Source organism: Manis pentadactyla, chromosome 2, assembly GCF_030020395.1.
Source record: "Manis pentadactyla isolate mManPen7 chromosome 2, mManPen7.hap1, whole genome shotgun sequence".
NCBI classification, from domain to species: domain Eukaryota; kingdom Metazoa; phylum Chordata; class Mammalia; order Pholidota; family Manidae; genus Manis; species Manis pentadactyla.
In genome coordinates, this window is record NC_080020.1 from 4,383,736 (window position 1) to 4,404,401 (window position 20,666).

General features: G+C 37.0%; 1 protein-coding gene across 3 annotated transcripts in view; it reads right to left on the reverse strand.

Moving 5' to 3' along the window:
- Window positions 1–20,666, reverse strand: part of NBEA (neurobeachin) — a 550,888-nt gene that overhangs the window by 350,218 nt on the left and 180,004 nt on the right. For all 3 annotated transcript variants that reach the window (XM_036904990.2, XM_036904991.2, XM_036904985.2), the window contains exon 30: window positions 1,725–2,163. In XM_036904990.2, coding sequence (XP_036760885.2) covers window positions 1,725–2,163 — 439 coding nt within the window. The remainder of the gene's footprint in view (window positions 1–1,724; window positions 2,164–20,666) is intronic.

The following is a 20,666-nucleotide window of genomic DNA, read 5'->3' on the forward strand; positions in this document are numbered from 1 at the left end:
TTTTCATTACTTTTTAAAAAAAAATTTGAACTCATTTCATCTTGAATGGCTATTACTTGAATTTTTTATCTTTTAAAAATCTTTTTACTACTGTTTACTCCTACTGATTCCTATTTTATAACCTTTTACTACTCTGTAAGTTCACAGAAGACAAACTAGTTTTACTCACCTTTATATCTGACATGATGACTAATGTCATTTATGGTTTCACAACAGATTTTCAAAAAATATCTGTGAAGCACTAGTTACAATGTTTACAGATAGTTTATATTTATATATGAAAAAGATAATTAATCCTAACTGAAAATGGCTTTAATCTCACATATCTACCCCTAAAAACTAATACATCACTGTCTAATTTGGAACAATTAGACTATTTTAGAAAAATTTGGACTATTTTAGAAAAAACAATACAGAATACATATTACATTTTGACTCCATATTTAATTTGCATTCCAGTTTAGTAAACATTTGATTTCTTAACTTGACCTTTTATCTCTAAAACAGAATTATTTGTCCATCACCTCATAACAAATATATATAAAATTTCTGTGTGGGGAAAAGTGTTTTAAATAGTAATAAAAATTTAATCCAGGTGGTTAAAAAAACACATTCTTTAGTTTATATTTTAATATATAAATGTGATTTGCATCAATCCCACTGTCAAAATCCAGTACAACCCTTAATGATTAATAGCTACCCTAGGATACTTTAATAATGCTGCATGTTGTTAAATAATAGAACATACTATATGCACTAGTTTTTTGGTTCTAAATATTTTATTCTGCTTCTGTGAACTATCATTTTTATGGCATCTATATTGGAACAGAAAAAATTCTTTCTCAGCTAAAAATTCCTTGTAGGATTTGACATTTGAATGTAGATATATGGGTCATGTTATAAATAGTCTAGAAAGCTAAAATGCCTTCAGCAATATTTAGTTTTAAATACATGTGTCAAATGTGGCTTTCACATCGATACTGGAAATTCTATAAGGAAGATGATCATGTATAAATTTGTATTTTTTCCACATACTTGAATTTAAAACTCAAATTTGGATTTCATTACCTCTAGAAGCTATTTAATCTCCAACAATTATTATAGTATTCAAAAATATTAGAATGCAATTTCAGAGCCAAACGAGACCTTGGAGAGATCTGACCTATCTCCTTCCCTGTTTTATCCATGAAACAGGTTTGCCAAGATAAAACGTCTTGCCCAATGTACTTAAGGACGGATCACAATCACAGTCTGGGTTTTCCTGATTTCCAGTTTAATGTGCTACCCTCCGTATCATATTGAAACCCTTTTTTGAGATGTATTATTAAAATGCCTACTATGAGGTCAGTCAGGTTGTTCAATCCCTTTGACATTTTGCGTAGTAAGAGCCTACATTGATAAATGTAAATTAGACACATTTATATCTAATTTGATTAAATTAATTAGGGATGAAAGCACAGCATGGAGAATATAGTCAATAGTTCTGTAACATCTTTCCATGTTGGCAGGTAGTAACTATACTCGTTGGGGTGAGCATTTAATAATGGATATAACTGTCAAATAGCTATGTTGTCTACTTAAGCCAGTACTGTATATCAACTATACTTCAATGAAAAAAATCAATCCATCAATAAATGCAACATTTTTAAGATCCCTCTAATATTTTTATATTAACAGACTCTCCCTGTCCTTCCACATATGTGAATAGCAAGGCCAGTACCCACCTGTCAAAGGAATGAAACTGCATAGGAAGAATAGCTTGAGCTTCTCTCTTCAGGGCTGGATCTGGGTAGGGGATGGGCTCAGGGCCACAGTCGGCAATTTCCACCGGGGCGGCCACGAGGCTTTTCAGTATTTCCTTGACATTGATGCCTTTGGCTTGACTAATGCTAGATATGGAAGGCGCCGGCTTCAACATGTCGCTCGGGTTCTCAGCTAAGCTTTCCTGTGACTTCTTCACTTCAGAAGACAAAGTGGACAACAGCTCACTCATGGCATCAGGGCCCGTGCTGGCCTCTAATTCTGCCCCGTTTAGGATGTTAGCCACCTGCTCCTCTCCAATTCCTGAATCTGTATGAGGAATGGAACTTTCTAACTGAACCTCTTCACCAGGAGTTGGTGTTTCTTTTTCCTTTATAGTGTCTGGAAATGCAGCAGGGGTCTCTGTAATGAAAGAAACTGGTTTAAGCAAAACACTTCACAAGTGAAAACCCAGGATTATTAATACCGCACATATCAGAATAAAGAATAATCCTGTAAGAAACAAAAAATGTGCTAAATGGATATGCCTAACAAAACAACTGGATTAACACTTATCATCCGTCTACAGCTGTCGTTCTGTTCAGTTCACATCAACAGAACCCTATTCTTTTACAGGTCGTCTGGCATTTCAAAACTGAGGCATGGAGAAAGTGCTCCAGAAATAGCTTCTTATAACAGCTTATAAGTAATTATTATATGAAGTTCCCTTGTAATCCTTTCATTGCTATCTACCAATCACACAGGAAAAATTCGTATACTTCTCGAATATTATCCTTAAAAACATAAAGTCATCTTTATACCTTTTTTGGTACATCAATAACCAATAATGAAATGTCTAATTAAAAACTTAAAATAAGGTGAATATATTGTTTTAAAATTATGCACATATAATATATAAAATTTTGAGGAATTCATCGCAAAAAGCATGTCATATGATTAGTTTAAAAGGATAAACTCTTTAGTAAGAGAATAATGCCCCACAAGGATATAGCCTATATGTGCTGTTAAGAGTAATTATTTTGGAATACTCATGCTCACTCTTTATGAATATAAATTTTCAATTTGTGAAAACTGAATTGCAAAAAGAGATATGAAATACACACAGAATATTACCGATTAAAATAGATAAAAAGAAAAACATCTTTAAGATATTTAAAACATAATCATAAATATCTTATTTGTGTCAGCCATAAGACAAAAAGAAACCCTGCCATGTGAAACCAGATGGACAGGAAATCGGGAGACCCCCCCGACAGAGGGACAACTATCCTGACTACAGCAAGATAACTCACAAAACCATTGGTAAAGTCCCTAGTGAGTCTAGACGTCTCCAGTCCCTCGAAAACAGAAATGTTTTGATGGCCCTTCTTTGGGACAGGGATTGTAATCTGTTCAAAACTTTATACACATGTGCTACAGTGAAGGGATTTCTCTAGTAACAGGGCTCCATTCTAAGATTCTATTAGACAGTTTTGCTAATTTCTTGAATGTAGTTAATGTCATGACATACAAATTTACTGCGGGTATGAATTTGTTTCTTTCCAGACTAATTTTGGAATCATTTTGTCCAGTTTGCAACACAAAGAAAAAAATACCTTTGTTTCTTTTGAGTCACCTTTTCTTTTGATTCAGATTATATTAAATCTATGTATTAATTTAGAAATAGCATCTTCATGTTATTCATCTTTTTAATGTACAATATTCATTTAAATTGACTAAAGATATGCATTTTAAACAATTTAGTGTTACACTGTAGTTTTCCTCATAGTCATTAAATAGGTTTTAGTTTTGCTTACTTGTTTGGTCAAGGATGTTAGATTTGAAAGAGAAGATCAGTTAGCAGAATGATAAATGATAATATCCAAACACTGGATGACCAACATGAAAAATATTATGGGTCTGTTATTTGTTATTTCCAAGACTAAATATTAAAGTAACTACATCAAAGTTTTGAGATGACAGAGAATTTCAATACTATTGGCAAAGCACCAGAGAAGGATAAAGTAAGAGGTAAAAATAATATTTTGGCATTCTTTATAGAACCTTGTGAGAGGGGATTAAGACTAAAATTAGAATAATAGTATCAGTAACAAGAAGGAAGGGAAAGAGTCAAGATATTTCTGGAACATCTAGCTTAAGAAAAAAAAGAACAGTGATATGACATTAAATAAAGAAGAAAGCAAGGTTATTCAGGAATATTCGATTATTCAGGAATAATGAATTAAATTGTGACTCACTTGAGTCTGAAGAATCACTGAGATACTTGTATCTGTAGGTCAAGAGAAGCAGTCATATATTTTGGGATAGTCAGAATTCTAGATGCTGATGAAATAACCAAGGGATATAGAATAAAAAGATAAGATAGCTAAGGCAGTTATTCCCACTATTAGAAATACTACTGAATTTATGTAATGCATTGTAGCTATAAATTGTATGTTTTTGGAGAGAAAACAAATGTGGTAGAAAAATGAGGAAAAAACTAAATAGGAGTAATGACATTTTCTCTGACAACAGGACAAAGAATGTAAACGCAGAAACAAAATAAAAACTCTAACATCAAAATATCACAGTGGCATATTTATAAGTATGGACTACCTTTTCTTACAGAGCTTAATTGTCAAAGTCTAGTACTTAGTCTAAATTTAGCTGATTTGTAGATTTGGCCTAGAGTTTTTGGCTTTCTCCTAAGATGATGCCTCGATATTTACATCTCAATGTCATTCACATTAGGAGCTACATGAGAAATGTGAACTTTCAAGTTATATTATTCTGAAATATAAGCATTTTGCTAGAAAAAATGAAATATTTGATTTTAGTGTCTACAAAGTACCATATAAAAATATTTTTTCACCAACTATATAATTTTTTTCTGTTCAACTGATTCTCAATAGACAAAATCTCTAATTTGCAAACTAGATACTTGAAACTCTAATATAAATGTTGACCTCTCAATTATAAGACAATTAAAAGTTTATTGAAATTTAATATTAGAATATTTTCAAATGAATAATTAAAATATTCACACAATAATATAAGTATGGTGGCTTATAAAAAGATAATTTCAAAAAGGAAGCACTATTTTGATATGTCAACAAGAATACTTTTCAAATAAATGATTTTTGTAAAGACTAACTTTTGATGTTGTATAGAAATAAAAATAAACACCAATGGATATTTTTATAAAAGTAATTGCAAATAAAAACCAGATCAGTGGTCAAAAAAACCTACTTCAGCTTCCCATTATGCATTAAGGTCTTTTACAGACAGTTCTCGATTGATAGCATAACTTCGGCTTAGATAACTTGTATGTTCCTAGAATGCTCCTTTGTGACACTCACGTACTCTGAAGATGAAACTCAAGTGACTTCAACGGGAGGTTAAGCAAGAACAGCAGAGAAAGCGTAAATGAGAGCCTCTGGGCAGGTTATGCCCCTGACAGCACACTGGTAACTTTTCAATAGTTTTCATCAGATCTGTAGCAAGAGGCAATGTCAGTACACAAAGCAGAAACATCATCAGCTTGAGTTCTGACATTAACCTCACCAGAAACAAGGAGTGCATGTCAGATGCCTCTTTTTCTCACTGGCTTTCACTGAGCCCAATGAGTTCATCTAATACATTCTGGGGGAAATTTGGGGGTTTTAGGTTCAGCAAATGACGTGATTTCTAGATGGTGACCTAATTTGTCACCTCCCATCTTCCAAAAATCTTGTTTTACAGTATGAAGTGCTTCAATATCCTGATCTTTTACTCAAATTTTTGAATCTATTTTCCAATCTAAAAAGAAATCATAAATAATCATGAAAGGAACACACAGCTTCTTTCGTGTTAGTATAGCACTAAAAATTATTTTAGTTTATTTGCTCTTCAAATAATAGTATTAAGCAAACCAAATCACATTAGGGTAATTTAAAATAAAACATACAAATCTGTGTATACCTAACTTGTTTTCTCTGTTTAAATTAAATCTAAAAATGTTCAATTAAGTTACATAAAAATAACCTGAATTCAAAAGAGCAAAAAAGCCACACATAAAAAGATTTAAAATCATTATTGAAGTTCATTTTACACAAGACAAGACTGCCATGCATTGGTTAATTATTTGCAATTATTTATCTATCATTGAATTTTTTGTTTGCGATACTAAATATATGAAAACTATGCAACTGGCTCACTTGTCGGGGTCTCACAGGGCTCTGAGGCTCTCCCCACTTTTCCCTTTCTGTTCCTCAGAGCGGGATCCTGGTAACGGACCCCTCTTCAGGCCTGCTGTTTCTTCTGCAACTCACGTCTTCTGCTGAGCCCTTCTAACTGCTTTTTAAATTTTTAGTTCTTATAACTTTCAACTCCAGAACTCCTTTTTGATTGTTTTCTGTATTACTTCTTTACCGATATTCTCTCTGGTGAGAAAACAACTTCACACTTTTAATTCTTTAGAAAAGGTTTCCTGTAATATTTCAGCACATGTGTAAAGCTGGTTTAACACATCTGTGTAGTAAGTACATCATCAGTGCTTCTGGAGAGACAGTTTCTGTTGACTGCTTTATTTATCCCTATGTATTGGCTACACTTCTCTGTTTCTTTGCTTATTTCCTATTTTTGTTATTGAAAACTAGACATTTTAGATAATATGATGTGGCAATCTCTAGAATCAGACCACTCCCATGGGGTTCACCATTGCTCTGTTTATGACCTTCCTGAATTAATTCTGTAAAATCCATTTTTCCCTGTCACTTGCAGCCTCCGAAGGCCCTGCTCAGCCTAGTGGTCACCTAAGGACGGGACAGAGATTGCCTTACAAGTCTTGGACTACAAGTCTTCCACTGTTTGCCAGAGGCTCTGTGTGTGTGTGTGTGTGTGTGTGTGTGTCGGGACTTGCTGGGGCTGTGTGTGTGTGTGTGTGTGTGTGTGTGTGTGTGTGTGTGTGTGTGTGTGTGTGTGTGTGTGTGTGTGTGTGTGTCGGGACTTGCTTCCAACACTTCTGTTCTCCACAACTCTCCCTTAGCTTCTGTTTTCTGTTTGCACAGGCCTAGGGTCAGCCAGAACGGAGTGAATAGCATCCTCTCAGGTCTTCCCTAGGACTAAGTACAGCCCCAGGACTACGGACATCACATTCTCAGCTCTTCCTTTAAGCTTTTTTTTTAGATAATCATTTTTTATTGAAGGGTAGTTGACACACAGTATTACATTAGTTTCAGGTGTACAACACAGTGATTCAACATTTATATACATGATATTTCTAGGTACCAGCTATCACCATACCAAGTTGTTACAATATTTTGACTATATTCCTTATGCTATACATTACATCCCGGTTACTTATTTATTTTACAATTGGAAGTGTGTACTTTTTTTTTTTTTGTGAGGGCATCTCTCATATTTATTGATCAAATGGTTGTTAACAACAAAATTCTGTATAGGGGAGTCAATGCTCAATGCACAATCATCAATCCACCCCAAGCCTAATTTTCATCAGTCTCCAATCTTCTGAGGCATAACAAACAAGTTCTTACATGGAGAACAAATTCTTACATAGTGAGTAAGTTACACAGTGAACAGTACAAGGGCAGTCATCACAGAAACTTTTGGTTTTGCTCACGCATTATGAACTATAAACAGTCAGTTCAAATATGAACACTCACTTGATTTTTATACTTGATTTACATGTGGATACCACATTTCTCTCTTTATTATTATTATTTTTAATAAAATGCTGAAGTGGTAGGTAGATACAAGATAGAGGCAGAAAACATAGTTTAGTGTTGTAAGAGAGCAAATGTAGATGATCAGGTGTGTGCCTGTAGACTATGTGTTAATCCAAGCTAGACAGGGGCAATAAAACATCCACGGGTGCAGAAGATTTCTCTCAGAACAGGGGGGGAGAGGTTCTAAGCCTCACCTCTGTTGATCCCCAATTTCTCACCTGATGGCCCCCCTGCGACTGTGCCTGTCTTAGGTTGTTCCTCCCTTAAGGAATCTTACCCGTCTCTTGCTAACCAGTCATCTTCCGGGGCCATACAGAGAAATGTAAAGTTGGTAAGTGAGAGAGAAGCCTTATTGTTTGAAAAGGTTAGCTTTTTACTTCTTCGCATATTTATGCCCCGTGGCTTCTATGCCCAGCATTTGTCTTGAGGTATCTTTACCACTTGGAAGAATTATGATACTCGGTAAATTTGATATGAGGCACGAATTCTATTTAAGGGTTGTAATTAGGAAGGAAGAAGAAAAGCTATAGAAGTAGCAGGCGGGAGAAAACATGGGAAGATTATTTCTTTGACATATCTTCTTGTAGAGTAACTTCAGCATGTATAGATTTTAAGCTACTACTTAAATTGCACACACACATTAACATAATAGGAGTATAGTTACATAACCAAAGCATACCTGTAATTACCAGCCATCTCCAGTGAAACCAAGAAAACCAGTTAGGCACCCTAGGCATTTGTGAAAACTTATCTATGATATGGTGGATATTGTCCAACTGAACTTGAACAGTCTGAGAGAAATCAGACAAATTAAAACAACCCATTCCCGGGTTCACATCCCTTATGTTCTTTTAACAGTAAATAGTCTGTAGTTGTAAGATTTTGGAGCGCTACAATTTGCACTTCTCCTAATTCTTGGTTGAGTTCCAACAGTATAGATCCAGTCAAATTTGTTGTTTTAGTGTATGCACAGGCCAGCTTAGATATCTCCTTCCTCATTCCCAGGGCAAGTCCAGGAGCTGGTGGGATGAGTGCATCTACAGCTGTAGCAGTGCGTGGATCTTTGTTGGGGTTTTTTGATGATCGTCTTCTGGCATGAGTCTTCCAGAGAGTGCTGATGTTGGAAGTTCTCTTTCATATCGTATCTTAGTTCATTTTCGGGGTAGCCCACTTAGGCTTTGATCCTCTGTATAAACACAAACAGACCCTTTGCCTACACTTGTATATGCCCTTTATACCCTTGTGTAGAACTCATTGGAGGTCACCACACAGGAACTGCTTTTTTTTTTCTTTTTGGTACAATTAATCTACACTTACATGACGAATATTATGTTTACTAGGCTCTCCCCTATACAAGGTCCCCCCTATAAACCCCTTTACGGTCACTGTCCATCAGCATAGCAAAATGTTGTAGAATCACCACTTGCCTTCTCTGTGTTGCACAGCCCTCCCCTTTCTCCCACCCCCCCATGCATGCTAATCTTAATACCCCCCTTCTTCTCCCCGTCCCCTTATCCCTCCCTTCCCACCCATCCTCCCCAGTCCCTTTCCCTTTGGTACCTGTTAGTCCATTCTTGAGTTCTGTGATTCTGCTACTGCTTTGCTCCTTCAGTTTCTCCTTTGTTCTTATACTCCACAGATGAGTTAAATCATTTGGTATTTCTCTTTCTCCGCTTGGCTTGTTTCACTGAGCATAATACCCTCCAGCTCCATCCATGTTGCTGTAAATGGTTGGATTTGCCCTTTTCTTATGGCTGAGTAGTATTCCATTGTGTATATGTACCACATCTTCTTTATCCATTCATCTATTGATGGACATTTAGGTTGCTTCCAATTCTTGGCTATTGTAAATAGTGCTGCGATAAACATAGGGGTGCATTGGTCTTTCTCAAACTTGATTGCTGCATTCTTAGGGTAAATTCCTAGGAGTGCAATTCCTGGGTCAAATGGTAAGTCTGTTTTGAGCATTTTGATGTACCTCCATACTGCTTTCCACAATGGTTGAACTAACTTACATTCCCACCAGCAGTGTAGGAGGGTTCCCCTTTCTCCACAGCCTCGCCAACATTTGTTGTTGTTTGTCTTTTGGATGGCAGCCATCCTCACTGGTGTGAGGTGATACCTCATTGTAGTTTTAATTTGCATTTCTCTGATAATTAGCGATGTGGAGCATCTTTTCATGTGTCTGTTGGCCATCTGTATTTCTTTTTTGGAGAACCGTCTGTTCAGTTACTTTGCCCATTTTTTAATTGGGTTATTTGTTTTTTGTTTGTTGAGGCGTGTGAGCTCTTTATATATTCTGGACGTCAAGCCTTTATCGGATGTGTCATTTTCAAATATATTCTCCCATACTGTAGGGTTCCTTTTTGTTCTTTTGATGGTGTCTTTTGCTGTACAGAAGCTTTTCAGCTTAATATAGTCCCACTTGTTCATTTTTGCTGTTGTTTTCCTTGCCCGGAGAGATATGTTCAAGAAGAGGCCACTCATGTTTATGTCTAAGAGGTTTTTGCCTATGTTTTCTTCTAAGAGTTTAATGGTTTCATGACTTACATTCAGGTCTTTGATCCATTTTGAGTTTACTTTTGTATATGGGGTTAGACAATGGTCCAGTTTCATTCTCCTACATGTAGCTGTCCAGTTTTGCCAGCACCATCTGTTGAAGAGACTGTCATTTCGCCATTGTATGCCCATGGCTCCTTTATCAAATACTAATTGACCATATATGTCTGGGTTAATGTCTGGATTCTCTAGTCTATTCCATTGGTCTGTGGCTCTGTTCTTCTGCCAGTACCAAATTGTCTTGATTACTATGGCTTTATAGTAGCGCTTGAAGTTGGGGAGTGAGATCCCCCCTACTTTATTCTTCTTTCTCAGGATTGCTTTCGCTATTCGGGGTCTTTGGTGTTTCCATATGAATTTTTGAATTATTTGTTCCAGTTCATTGAAGAATGTTGCTGGTAGTTTCATAGGGATTGCATCAAATCTGTATATTGCTTTGGGCAGGATGGCCATTTTGACGATATTAATTCTTCCTAGCCACGAGCATGGGATGCGTTTCCATCTGTTAGTGTCCCCTTTAATTTCTCTTAAGAGTGACATGTAGTTTTCAGAGTATAAGTCTTTCACTTCTTTGGTTAGGTTTATTCCTAGGTATTTTATTTTTTTTGATGCAATTGTGAATGGAGTTGTTTCCCTGATTTCTCTTTCTGTGGGTTCATTGTTAGTGTAATGGAAAGCTACAGATTTCTGTGTGTTAATTTTGTATCCTGCAACTTTGCTGTATTCTGATATCAGTTCTAGTAGTTTTGGAGTGGAGTCTTTAGGGTATTTTATGTACAGTATCATGTCATCTGCAAATAGCGACAGTTTAACTTCTTCTTTACCAATCTGGATTCCTTGTATTTTTTTGTTTTGTCTGATTGCCGTGGCTAGGACCTCCAGTACTATGTTAAATAACAGTGGGGAGAGTGGGCATCCCTGTCTAGTTCCCGATCTCAGAGGAAATGCTTTCAGCTTCTCGCTATTCAGTATAATGTTGGCTGTGGGTTTATCATAGATGGCCTTTATTATGTTGAGGTACTTGCCCTCTATTCCCATTTTGCTGAGAGTTTTTATCATGAATGGATGTTGAACTTTGTCAAATGCTTTTTCAGCATCTATGGAGATGATCATGTGGTTTTTGTCTTTCTTTTTGTTGATGTGGTGGATGATGTTGATGGACTTTCGAATGTTGTACCATCCTTGCATCCCTGGGATGAATCCCACTTGGTCATGGTGTATGATCCTTTTGATGTATTTTTGAATTCGGTTTGCTAATATTTTGTTGAGTATTTTTGCATATATGTTCATCAGGGTTATTGGTCTGTAGTTCTCTTTTTTGGTGGGGTCTTTGCCTGGTTTTGGTATTAGGGTGATGTTAGCTTCATAGAAGGAGTTTGGGAGTATCCCCTCCTCCTCTAATTTTTGGAAAACTTTAAGGAGAATGGGTACTATGTCTTCCCTGTATGTCTGATAAAATTCCGAGGTAAATCCATCTGGCCCAGGGGTTTTGTTCTTTGGTAGTTTTTTGATTACCACTTCAATCTCATTGCTGGTAATTGGTCTGTTTAGATTTTCTGTTTCTTTTTGGGTCAGTCTTGGAAGGTTGTATTTTTCTAGGAAGTTGTCCATTTCTCCTAGGTTTCCCAGCTTGTTAGCATATAGGTTTTCATAGTATTCTCTAATAATTCTTTGTATTTCTGTGGGTCCGTCGTGATTTTTCCTTTCTCGTTTCTGATACTGTTGATTTGTGTTGACTCTCTTTTCCTCTTAATAAGTCTGGCTAGAGGCTTATCTATTTTGTTTATTTTCTCGAAGAACCAGCTCTTAGTTTCATTGATTTTTGCTATTGTTTTATTCTTCTCAATTTTATTTATTTCTTCTCTGATCTTTATTATGTCCCTCCTTCTGCTGACCTTAGGCCTCATTTGTTCTTCTTTTTCCAATTTCAATAATTGTGACATTAGACCATTCATTTGGGATTGTTCTTCCTTTTTTAAATATGCTTGGTTTGCTATATACTTTCCTCTTAAGACTGCTTTTGCTGCGTCCCACAGAAGTTGGGGCTTAGTGTTGTTGTTGTCATTTGTTTCCATATATTGCTGGATCTCCATTTTGATTAGGTCATTGATCTATTGATTATTTAGGAGCATGTTGTTAAGCCTCCATGTGTTTGTGAGCCTTTTTGCTTTCTTTGTACAGTTTATTTCTAGTTTTATGCCTTTGTGGTCTGAAAAGTTGGTTGGTAGGATTTCAATATTTTGAAATTTATTGAGGCTCTTTTTGTGGCCTAGTATGTGGTCTATTCTGGAGAATGTTCCATGTGCACTTGAGAAGAATGTATATCCCGCTGCTTTTGGATGTAGAGTTCTATAGATGTCTATTAGGTCCATCTGCTCTACTGTGTTGTTCAGTGCTTCTGTGTCCTTACTTATTTTCTGCCCAGTGGTTCTATCCTTTGTGGTGAGTGGTGTGTTGAAGTCTCCTAGAATGAATGCATTGCAGTGTATTTCCCCCTTTAGTTCTGTTAGTATTTGTTTCACATATGCTGGTGCTCCTGTGTTGGGTGCATATATATTTAGAATGGTTATATCCTCTTGTTTGACTGAGCCCTTTATCATTATGTAATGTCCTTTATCTCTTGTTACTTTCTTTGTTTTGAAGTCTATTTTGTCTGATATTAGTACTGCAACCCCTGCTTTCTTCTCGCTGTTGTTTGCTTGAAATATGTTTTTCCATCCCTTGTAGTCTGTACATGTCTTTGGGTTTGAGGTGAGTTTCTTGTAAGCAGCATATAGATGGGTCTTGCTTTTTTCTCCATTCTATTACTCTGTGTCTTTTGATTGGTGCATTCAGTCCATTAACATTTAGGGTGACTATTGAAAGATATGTACTTATTGCCATTGCAGGCTTTAAATTCGTGGTTACCAAAGGTTCAAGGTTAGTCTCTTTAGTATCTTACTGCCTAACTTAGCTCGCTTATTGAGCTGTTATATACACTGTCTGGAGATTCTTTTCTTCTCTCCCTTCTTATTCCTCCTCCTCGATTCTTCATATCTTGGGTGTTTTGTGCTGTGCTCTTTCTAGGAGTGCTCCCATCTAGAGCAGTCCCTGTAAGATGTCCTGTAGGGGTGGTTTGTGGGAAGCAAATTCCCTCAGCTTTTGTTTGTCTGGGAATTGTTTAATCCCACCGTCATATTTGAATGATAGTCATACTGGATACAGTATCCTTGGTTCAAGGCCCTTCTGTTTCATTGTATTAAATATATCATGCCATTCTCTTCTGGCCTGTAGGGTTTCTGTCGAGAAGTCTGATGTTAGCCTGATGGGTTTTCCTTTATAGGTGACCTTTTTCTCTTTAGCTGCCTTTAAAACTCTTTCCTTGTCCTTGATCTTTGCCATTTTAATTATTATGTGTCTTGGTGTTGCCCTTCTTGGATCCTTTCTGTTGGGGGTTCTGTGTATTTCCGTGGTCTGTTCAATTATTTCCTCCCCCAGTTTGGGGAACTTTTCAGCAATTATTTCTTCCAAGATACTTTCCATCCCTTTTCCTCTCTCTTCTTCTTCTGGAACCCCTATAATATGGATATTGTTCCTTTTGGATTGGTCACACAGTTCTCTTAATATTGTTTCATTCCTGGAGATCCTTTTGTCTCTCTCTGTGTCAGCTTCTATGCGTTCCTGTTCTCTGGTTTCAGTTCCATCAATGGCCTCTTGCATTCTATCCATTCTGCTTATAAACCCTTCCAGAGTTTGTTTCATTTCTGCGATCTCCTTTCTGGCATCTGTGATCTCTTTCCGGACTTCATCCCATTTCTCTTGCGTATTTCTCTGCATCTCTGTCAGCATGTTTATGATTCTTATTTTGAATTCTTTGTCAGGAAGACTGGTTAGGTCTGTCTCCTTCTCTGGTGTTGTCTCTGTGATCTTTGTCTGCCTGTAGCTTTGCCTTTTCATGGTGATAGGAATAGTCTGCAGAACTGGGACGAGTGACGGCTGGAAGGACTTCCCTTCTTGTTGGTTTGTGGCCCTCCTCTCCTGGGAGAACAGCGGCCTCTAGTGGCTTGTGCTGCGCAGCTGCGCGCAGACAGGGTTTCTGCTTCCTGCCCGGCTGCTATGGAGTTAATCTCCGCTGTTGCTGTGGGCGTGGCCTGGCTCGGGCAGCTGCTCCGAAGTGGTGGAGTCGCGTTGGAGCAGGAGCGGCTGGGAGGCTATTTATCTCCGTAAGGGGCCTCCCTGCTCCCTGCAGCCCAGGGGTTAGGGTGCCCAGAGGTCCCGGATTCCCTACCTCTGGATTAAGTGACCTGCCCTGCCCCTTTAAGACTTCCAAAAAGCACCCACCAAAACAAAACAATGACTACACACACACAAAAAAATCTAAAAAATTTAAATTAAAGAAAAAAATGGCCGCTCGTTCATCTTTATTCTCCGGCACCAGCCTCAGGCCTCTGCTCACTGGTCTTGCTGCCCTGTTTCCCTAGTATTGGGGTCCCTATCCCTTTAAGACTTCCAAAATGCGCTCGCCAAAACAAAACAGCAAAAAAGCAAAAAAAAATGGTCACGCGCTTTTCTTATGCCCTCTGTCTCCCAGCCTCCAGTGCCCGCTCACTGTTCTTGCTGCCCTGTTTTCCTAGTATCGAGCGCCCTGCACTCTGGCCCGGATGGCGGGGGCTGGGTGCTCGGCAGTCCTGGGCTCCGTCTCCCTCCCGCTCTGCCTGCTCTTCTCCCGCCGGGAGCTGGGGGGAGGGGCGCTCGGCTCCCGCGGGGCCGGGGCTTGTATCTTACCCCCTTCGTGAGGCGCTGGGTTCTCTCAGGTGCGGATGTGGTCTGGATATTGTCCTGTGTCCTCTGGTCTTTATTCTAGGAAGGGTTGTCTTTGTTCTATTTTCATAGATATATGTGGTTTCGGGAGGAGATTTCTGCTGCTCTGCTCACGCCGCCATCTTGGATCCACCTCCCTTTAAGCTTTTTGATAAGGCTCTTGCCTCAACTGGTACTGCCATTTCAAGCAAGTGCAATATCAGAAAAAAATCGGGCTGATCATTTTCACAAACACCTTGTAAGCAGGGTTTTTCTCTCCATGCAAGCTCTGATGAGGTCAGATGACAAGCCCTCTAAATGGAGCTTGACCAGGGTGCTGCCATGCAGGTCAAACAGTGACAATACTTTGCGACGAGACTTTCTAAACACTCCAAAGCTAGTCAGCCTCCTTCCAGGGGCTTCTAGGCTACTGCTTTTCGCAGTGACCATCGTTGTCTGGTTGCTGATTTTTCGGCTGCTGCAGGGCTGGGGAGAGGTGGATGGCCACAGGGTGAGTTAAATCACCACCAAGCCTGCTGTTGTCATGAAGATTCTCAAGTTTTCCTTCACTCTTTGGATTGCTGCATGCTTTTGATTAATTTCCAAAGAACTGAAAAAGTTGATTTTGACAAATTTTCCAGTGTTCTTATTGCTTTTTTGGAGATGTTTTTTGGAGGTCCTTACTCACCTCTTCCAAAGTCAGTCCCACATCTAAGTAATGTTTAAGATTCAAATTTTAGTAGAGTTCCAATTTGTACATTTTGAATAGAGTATCAATTAGAGAAATTATAAAATGTTCATGCTTACACATATTTTGTTTTCCTCTTGCCATAGATAATGCTTGTATTGTTTTTCTCTTTTCTTCATAAAGGGGGAAAAAAACCCTTTCCTACTGAATTACACTATGCAGTTCTATAATGGAGTAGAGGCAACCTTCAGCACTAATAATACAATGCCAACATATATGCTTAACATTTCTTCTTAAGCTACAGAAAAACAAAAACAACCAAATAAGGTATAACTGTTAAAATCAATTAGATAAGTCATAATTTGCATACATATAGTTAAGAGCTCACTGAAATTAGGACTGTTTAACATATAATTTTAACCAAGACTTATTTACCCCTTACTAGATTTGTCATGTAACTTTTCTCAACCTTGTCCTTTTATCTGTAAAATGGATGCAACATACATTAAAGACTTGATGATTAAATAACATAATTCATGACTAGTGCAGAGCATAAAGCGATCTCACTATACACTTTTATACCGGCTACTGCCATGATTAATTTTGCTGTTATCACCATCACCATCATCATATTCTCTAAGAAAATGCAGAGCCCAACCACTCCATCAGTTATTTTTTCTATCCATCTTCAACTCCTCTCTCTCTCCCCTAGCTCTGGCCCCTTTATCTTCAGACCAGTATCTCCAACCCTAAAAGAAACACCTCTCACTCCCACCTTGCCTTACATTTCCTAAGCTATTTGGGGTATTTCTCCTTCCTTTCTGAAGGGAGTAAGTGATAATGGAAAGATCATTGGAATGTCATCAAACTGACCACATTTCCAATTCTGGCTCCACAACTTCCTAGTTTTCCATGTTATCTTAGGCAAACTGATTATGATTTCAGAGTTAAAGGGACTATACTTGAAGGTTATAGATCTTCAGTAAGAGTTAAGAAACTTGTCAGTCTATCACCTCTCATATCCTTGCCTGATTCAGCTTCCCAAAGACTTAGAACATTTCCATAGACATCTCAAAATGAACACATCTCGACGTCTGTTTCCTTCCTCAGCTTAGGGAAGTTTCTTGCCATTCTTTCTTCAAATGACATTTCTGCCCCTCTCTCTTTCTGTTTTCCTCCTGGGGGCCCAATAACGTGAGTCCATTTGATGTTGTCCCATGAGTCCCTCAAAGCTATACTCACTTTCTCTCTTTCCTTTTTCTTTTTGTTGCTCTGACTGAATGAGTCCCACCGCCTTGTCTTCAGGCTGACCGATCCTCTCTTCTGCTTCATGTAGACTGACACTGACCCCCTTCCTCAGGCTGCAATCATGTGATTAGCTAAAAGGCCTCCTGCACAGAAACACAGAGCTCCTGGGCCTGAACCCTCTTGCTACGCCCTCGGGTTGGTAGCTGTTAGGAACCCTTTCTCTGTTGGTTACATTAGACCTGTATGTACACTACCCACAAGAGCCTTACTTTAGATGTAAAGACAAAGACGGAAAGTAAAAGGATGGAAAAAGATACTCTACACAAATGTAAACCAAAAGAAAGCTGGAGTAGCTATACTTATTTCAAACAAAATAGACTTTTAAAACAAAAACTGTAATAAAAGACAAAGATGGGCATTACATAATGATAAAAGGATCAATCCAAAAAAAGGATATAACATTTCAAATATTTATGCACCTAACATAGAAGCAACTAAGCATAAAACACAAATATTAACAGATCTAAAGGGAAAAATACAGAGCAATACAATAGTGGTGGAGGACTTTAATACTGCACTTACATCAATGGATTGATCAGCCATAAAGAAAATCAATAAAGAAGCCCTGGCCTTAAAAGACATATTAGATCAGATGGACTTTATATATATATATATATACATATATATATATATATATATATACACACACACACACACAGACCATTCCATCCAAAATCAGCAGAATATACATTCTTTTCATGTGCACATAGAACATTTTCCAGGATAAATCATATGTTGGGACAACAAACAAGTCCCAATAAATTTAAGTGGTCTGAAATCATACCAATGATATTTTCTGACCACAATGGTATGAAACTAGAAATTAACAGCATGAAGAAAATTGGAAAATTCACAATTACGTGGAGAATAAATAACATACTATGGAAAAATCAATGGATCAAAGAAGAAATCAAAAGAAAAATTAAGAAATACATTGAGACAAACCAAAATGGAAATATACCAAAATTTATGGGATTCAGAAAAAGCAGTTCTAAGTAGGAAGTTCACAGCAATAACTGACCACCAAAAACTATGGTCCTCAGGCCACATCACTTTCTCACTTTCTGCACAGGCATACACACACACACACTGCCTACCTCAAGAAATAAGAAAAGTCTCAAATAAAGTAATTTTATACCTCAAGGAACTAGGAAAGGAAAACACAGCCCACAGTTAGGAGAAAGAAAGAAATAAAGATCAGAGCAGTGATAAATAAAATACAGACTAAAAAGACCATAGAGAAGACCAATGAAACTAGGATTTGGTTCTTTGAAAAGATAAAATTGACAAGTTGTCAAGAAGGTTAGCTATGCTCAAGGAAAAAGAGAGAACTCAAACAAATAAAATCATAAATAAAGGGATGTTAGTACAATTGATATCACAGAAATACAAAAAATTGTAACAGATTGCTATGAATAATTATATACCAACAAATTGGACAACCTGAAAGAAATGGATTAATTCCTAGAAACGTACAAAGACTGACTCATGATGAAACAGAAAATCTGAATAGATTGATTACTAGTAAGGAGATTTAATCTGTAATGAAAAATCTCCCAAGAAAGTCCAAGATCATACATTAGGGCTCACTAGTGAATTCTATGACATTCAAAGAATTAGATGAGGAGGGAACTCCTTCAAAGTCATTTTATGAAGGCAGCATTATCCTGATACCAAAATCAGACAAGTAATCCACAAGAAAATAAAATTACAGGCCAATATCTTTGATGAACATAGATTAAAAAATCCTCAACAAAACACTAGCAAACTCAATTCAAACAGTATATTAAAAGGATCACACACCATTAAACAAGTGGGATTTATTCAAAGCACGCCGAGCTGTTCAACATCCACTCATCAGTCAATGTAATGCACGATATTATCAGAATGAAAGATAAACATCATATGATCTTCTCAGTAAACACAAAAAAGGCATTTGATAAAATTAACATCATATGATCTTCTCAGTAAACACAAAAAAGGCATTTGATAAAATTCAACACTTATGGATGCAATATTCAACACCTCAGTGTTTGATTATATGAATGTGCCATTTAATAAATATTAACTGTATTCCTAACTATGCAATAATTAAAAACTGATTGTTAAGAATATTTGTACATAGGTTATTAGAATATCCTTAATTGTTCCCTTATGATACAATTCTAAAAGTAAACTTACTACATCAAGGGTTATGGATATTTTCATGCTAGGTAAAGTGCACACACCCATTCTCACCCTTCAAAATTCTGTCTAATTTGCAAATTATGACACACTTTATTTCAATATAAATTTATATATTAGATTTAAATAAATTTTCCTTATATGTACTGTACATTGCCTTTGTTAGCTATCTGCTTATTTTTTACATTTTTCCATTACTGTGATATATTTTAATTGATTTATAAGAGCTCTTTATTCATTAAGGCTTTAACTTTTATCATAGAAATGTGAAGTTTTTCCTGTTTGCACTTGTCTTTTAAATTTTGTTAATATTTTCAGACATGCAGATGTATAAAACCTGTATTTAGTTTTATATTTAAACTTTAACTTGACAACTTCAGCTTCTCATGATTTAAATACCTTTTCTCATATAAATATTAATATTCTTGAATTATGTCCAGTTTCATTTCTACCTTTAATTTTAATAAATGTGGAATTTATTTGGAATAATATGAGATGATACAAATTGATTTAAAAAATGACTACCCCATTTGATAGCACCATTGCCAAATGACACTTCCTCTTCCATTTGATTAGAAAAGTTATATTTATCATATATGAAGTGCTCATGCAAATTTCAGTCTATTGATAGACTGTTTCTGCCATATGTCTATTCTTGTGCTAGTACCACATTACTTATGTTATTTCCTGTATTAATTCTTTTCCCTGATAACAAATTTTTAGAGGGAAACTAATATATTTATCTAGAAGTTCCCCTAACTACTGACTCCTTATTAAACCAAAAGTGAAATAGTTAACATTAAGGTTCTTCAGCTTGTGTGTCAAGTTATAAAAGTTTCTTGTCTCTGTTTAGCATGTCTATAGTGAAATACATGTCATGGCTATCATCAGTACTTAGCTTTTTAAAAGTCTGTTTAGCTTACTCATTTACTCTATGAAGTACTTACGGTATTTGCTCCCAAGTGCCGTGCTATGCGTGAGGGACTACCCCCTTGAGGTATTCTAAGAAACAACTGAACAAATAAATTGGGTAAGTGCAAGAAGGGAAAGGAAGAGGATGCTATCATCAAGGACAGGATGGTCACGGGGAGTAAGTCAGCTAAAGCAGTCAAGGCAGGCCTCTGGGAGGAGGTCACCACTGTTAGGCAGACATCTAAAGGATGAGTGTGCACCAGTTAGGCAAGAAACAAGAGAGATGAAAAACCAGGAACAAAACACAAAGATCATGAGGCAGGAAGGTGCTTGGCATGCCACAAGGCAGTCTGAGAGTGTACAGTGAGCAAATGGAACAGTATCATGAGATGACGTTGGAAAGGAAGTCAGCAGGCAGGTCATTCAGGGCCTCCATGACATTTTACTCTAAATACAACTACAAAATTTCAATAAAAAAGGGACATAACCTCATTTAAATTTTGTTAAAAATTGCAATAAAACTGTAAAAAGAATATTAGAATGAAAAAATGTAATAAAGTAAAGAGAATAAAAAGTAGAATAGAGTAACAGGAGAGGTAAGGAAACCTCTCCTGTCTGGAGGCACCTGTGCTGACCCAGGTAGGTGGGAACCGCGGTGGCCACACTGGACCAAACGCTGTGGATCACGGTGTTTTAACACTGTCCCAAAACTTACAGGGAACCTTTAGAAATTCTTAGAAAGAAAAATTACTTTATTATATATTATAAAA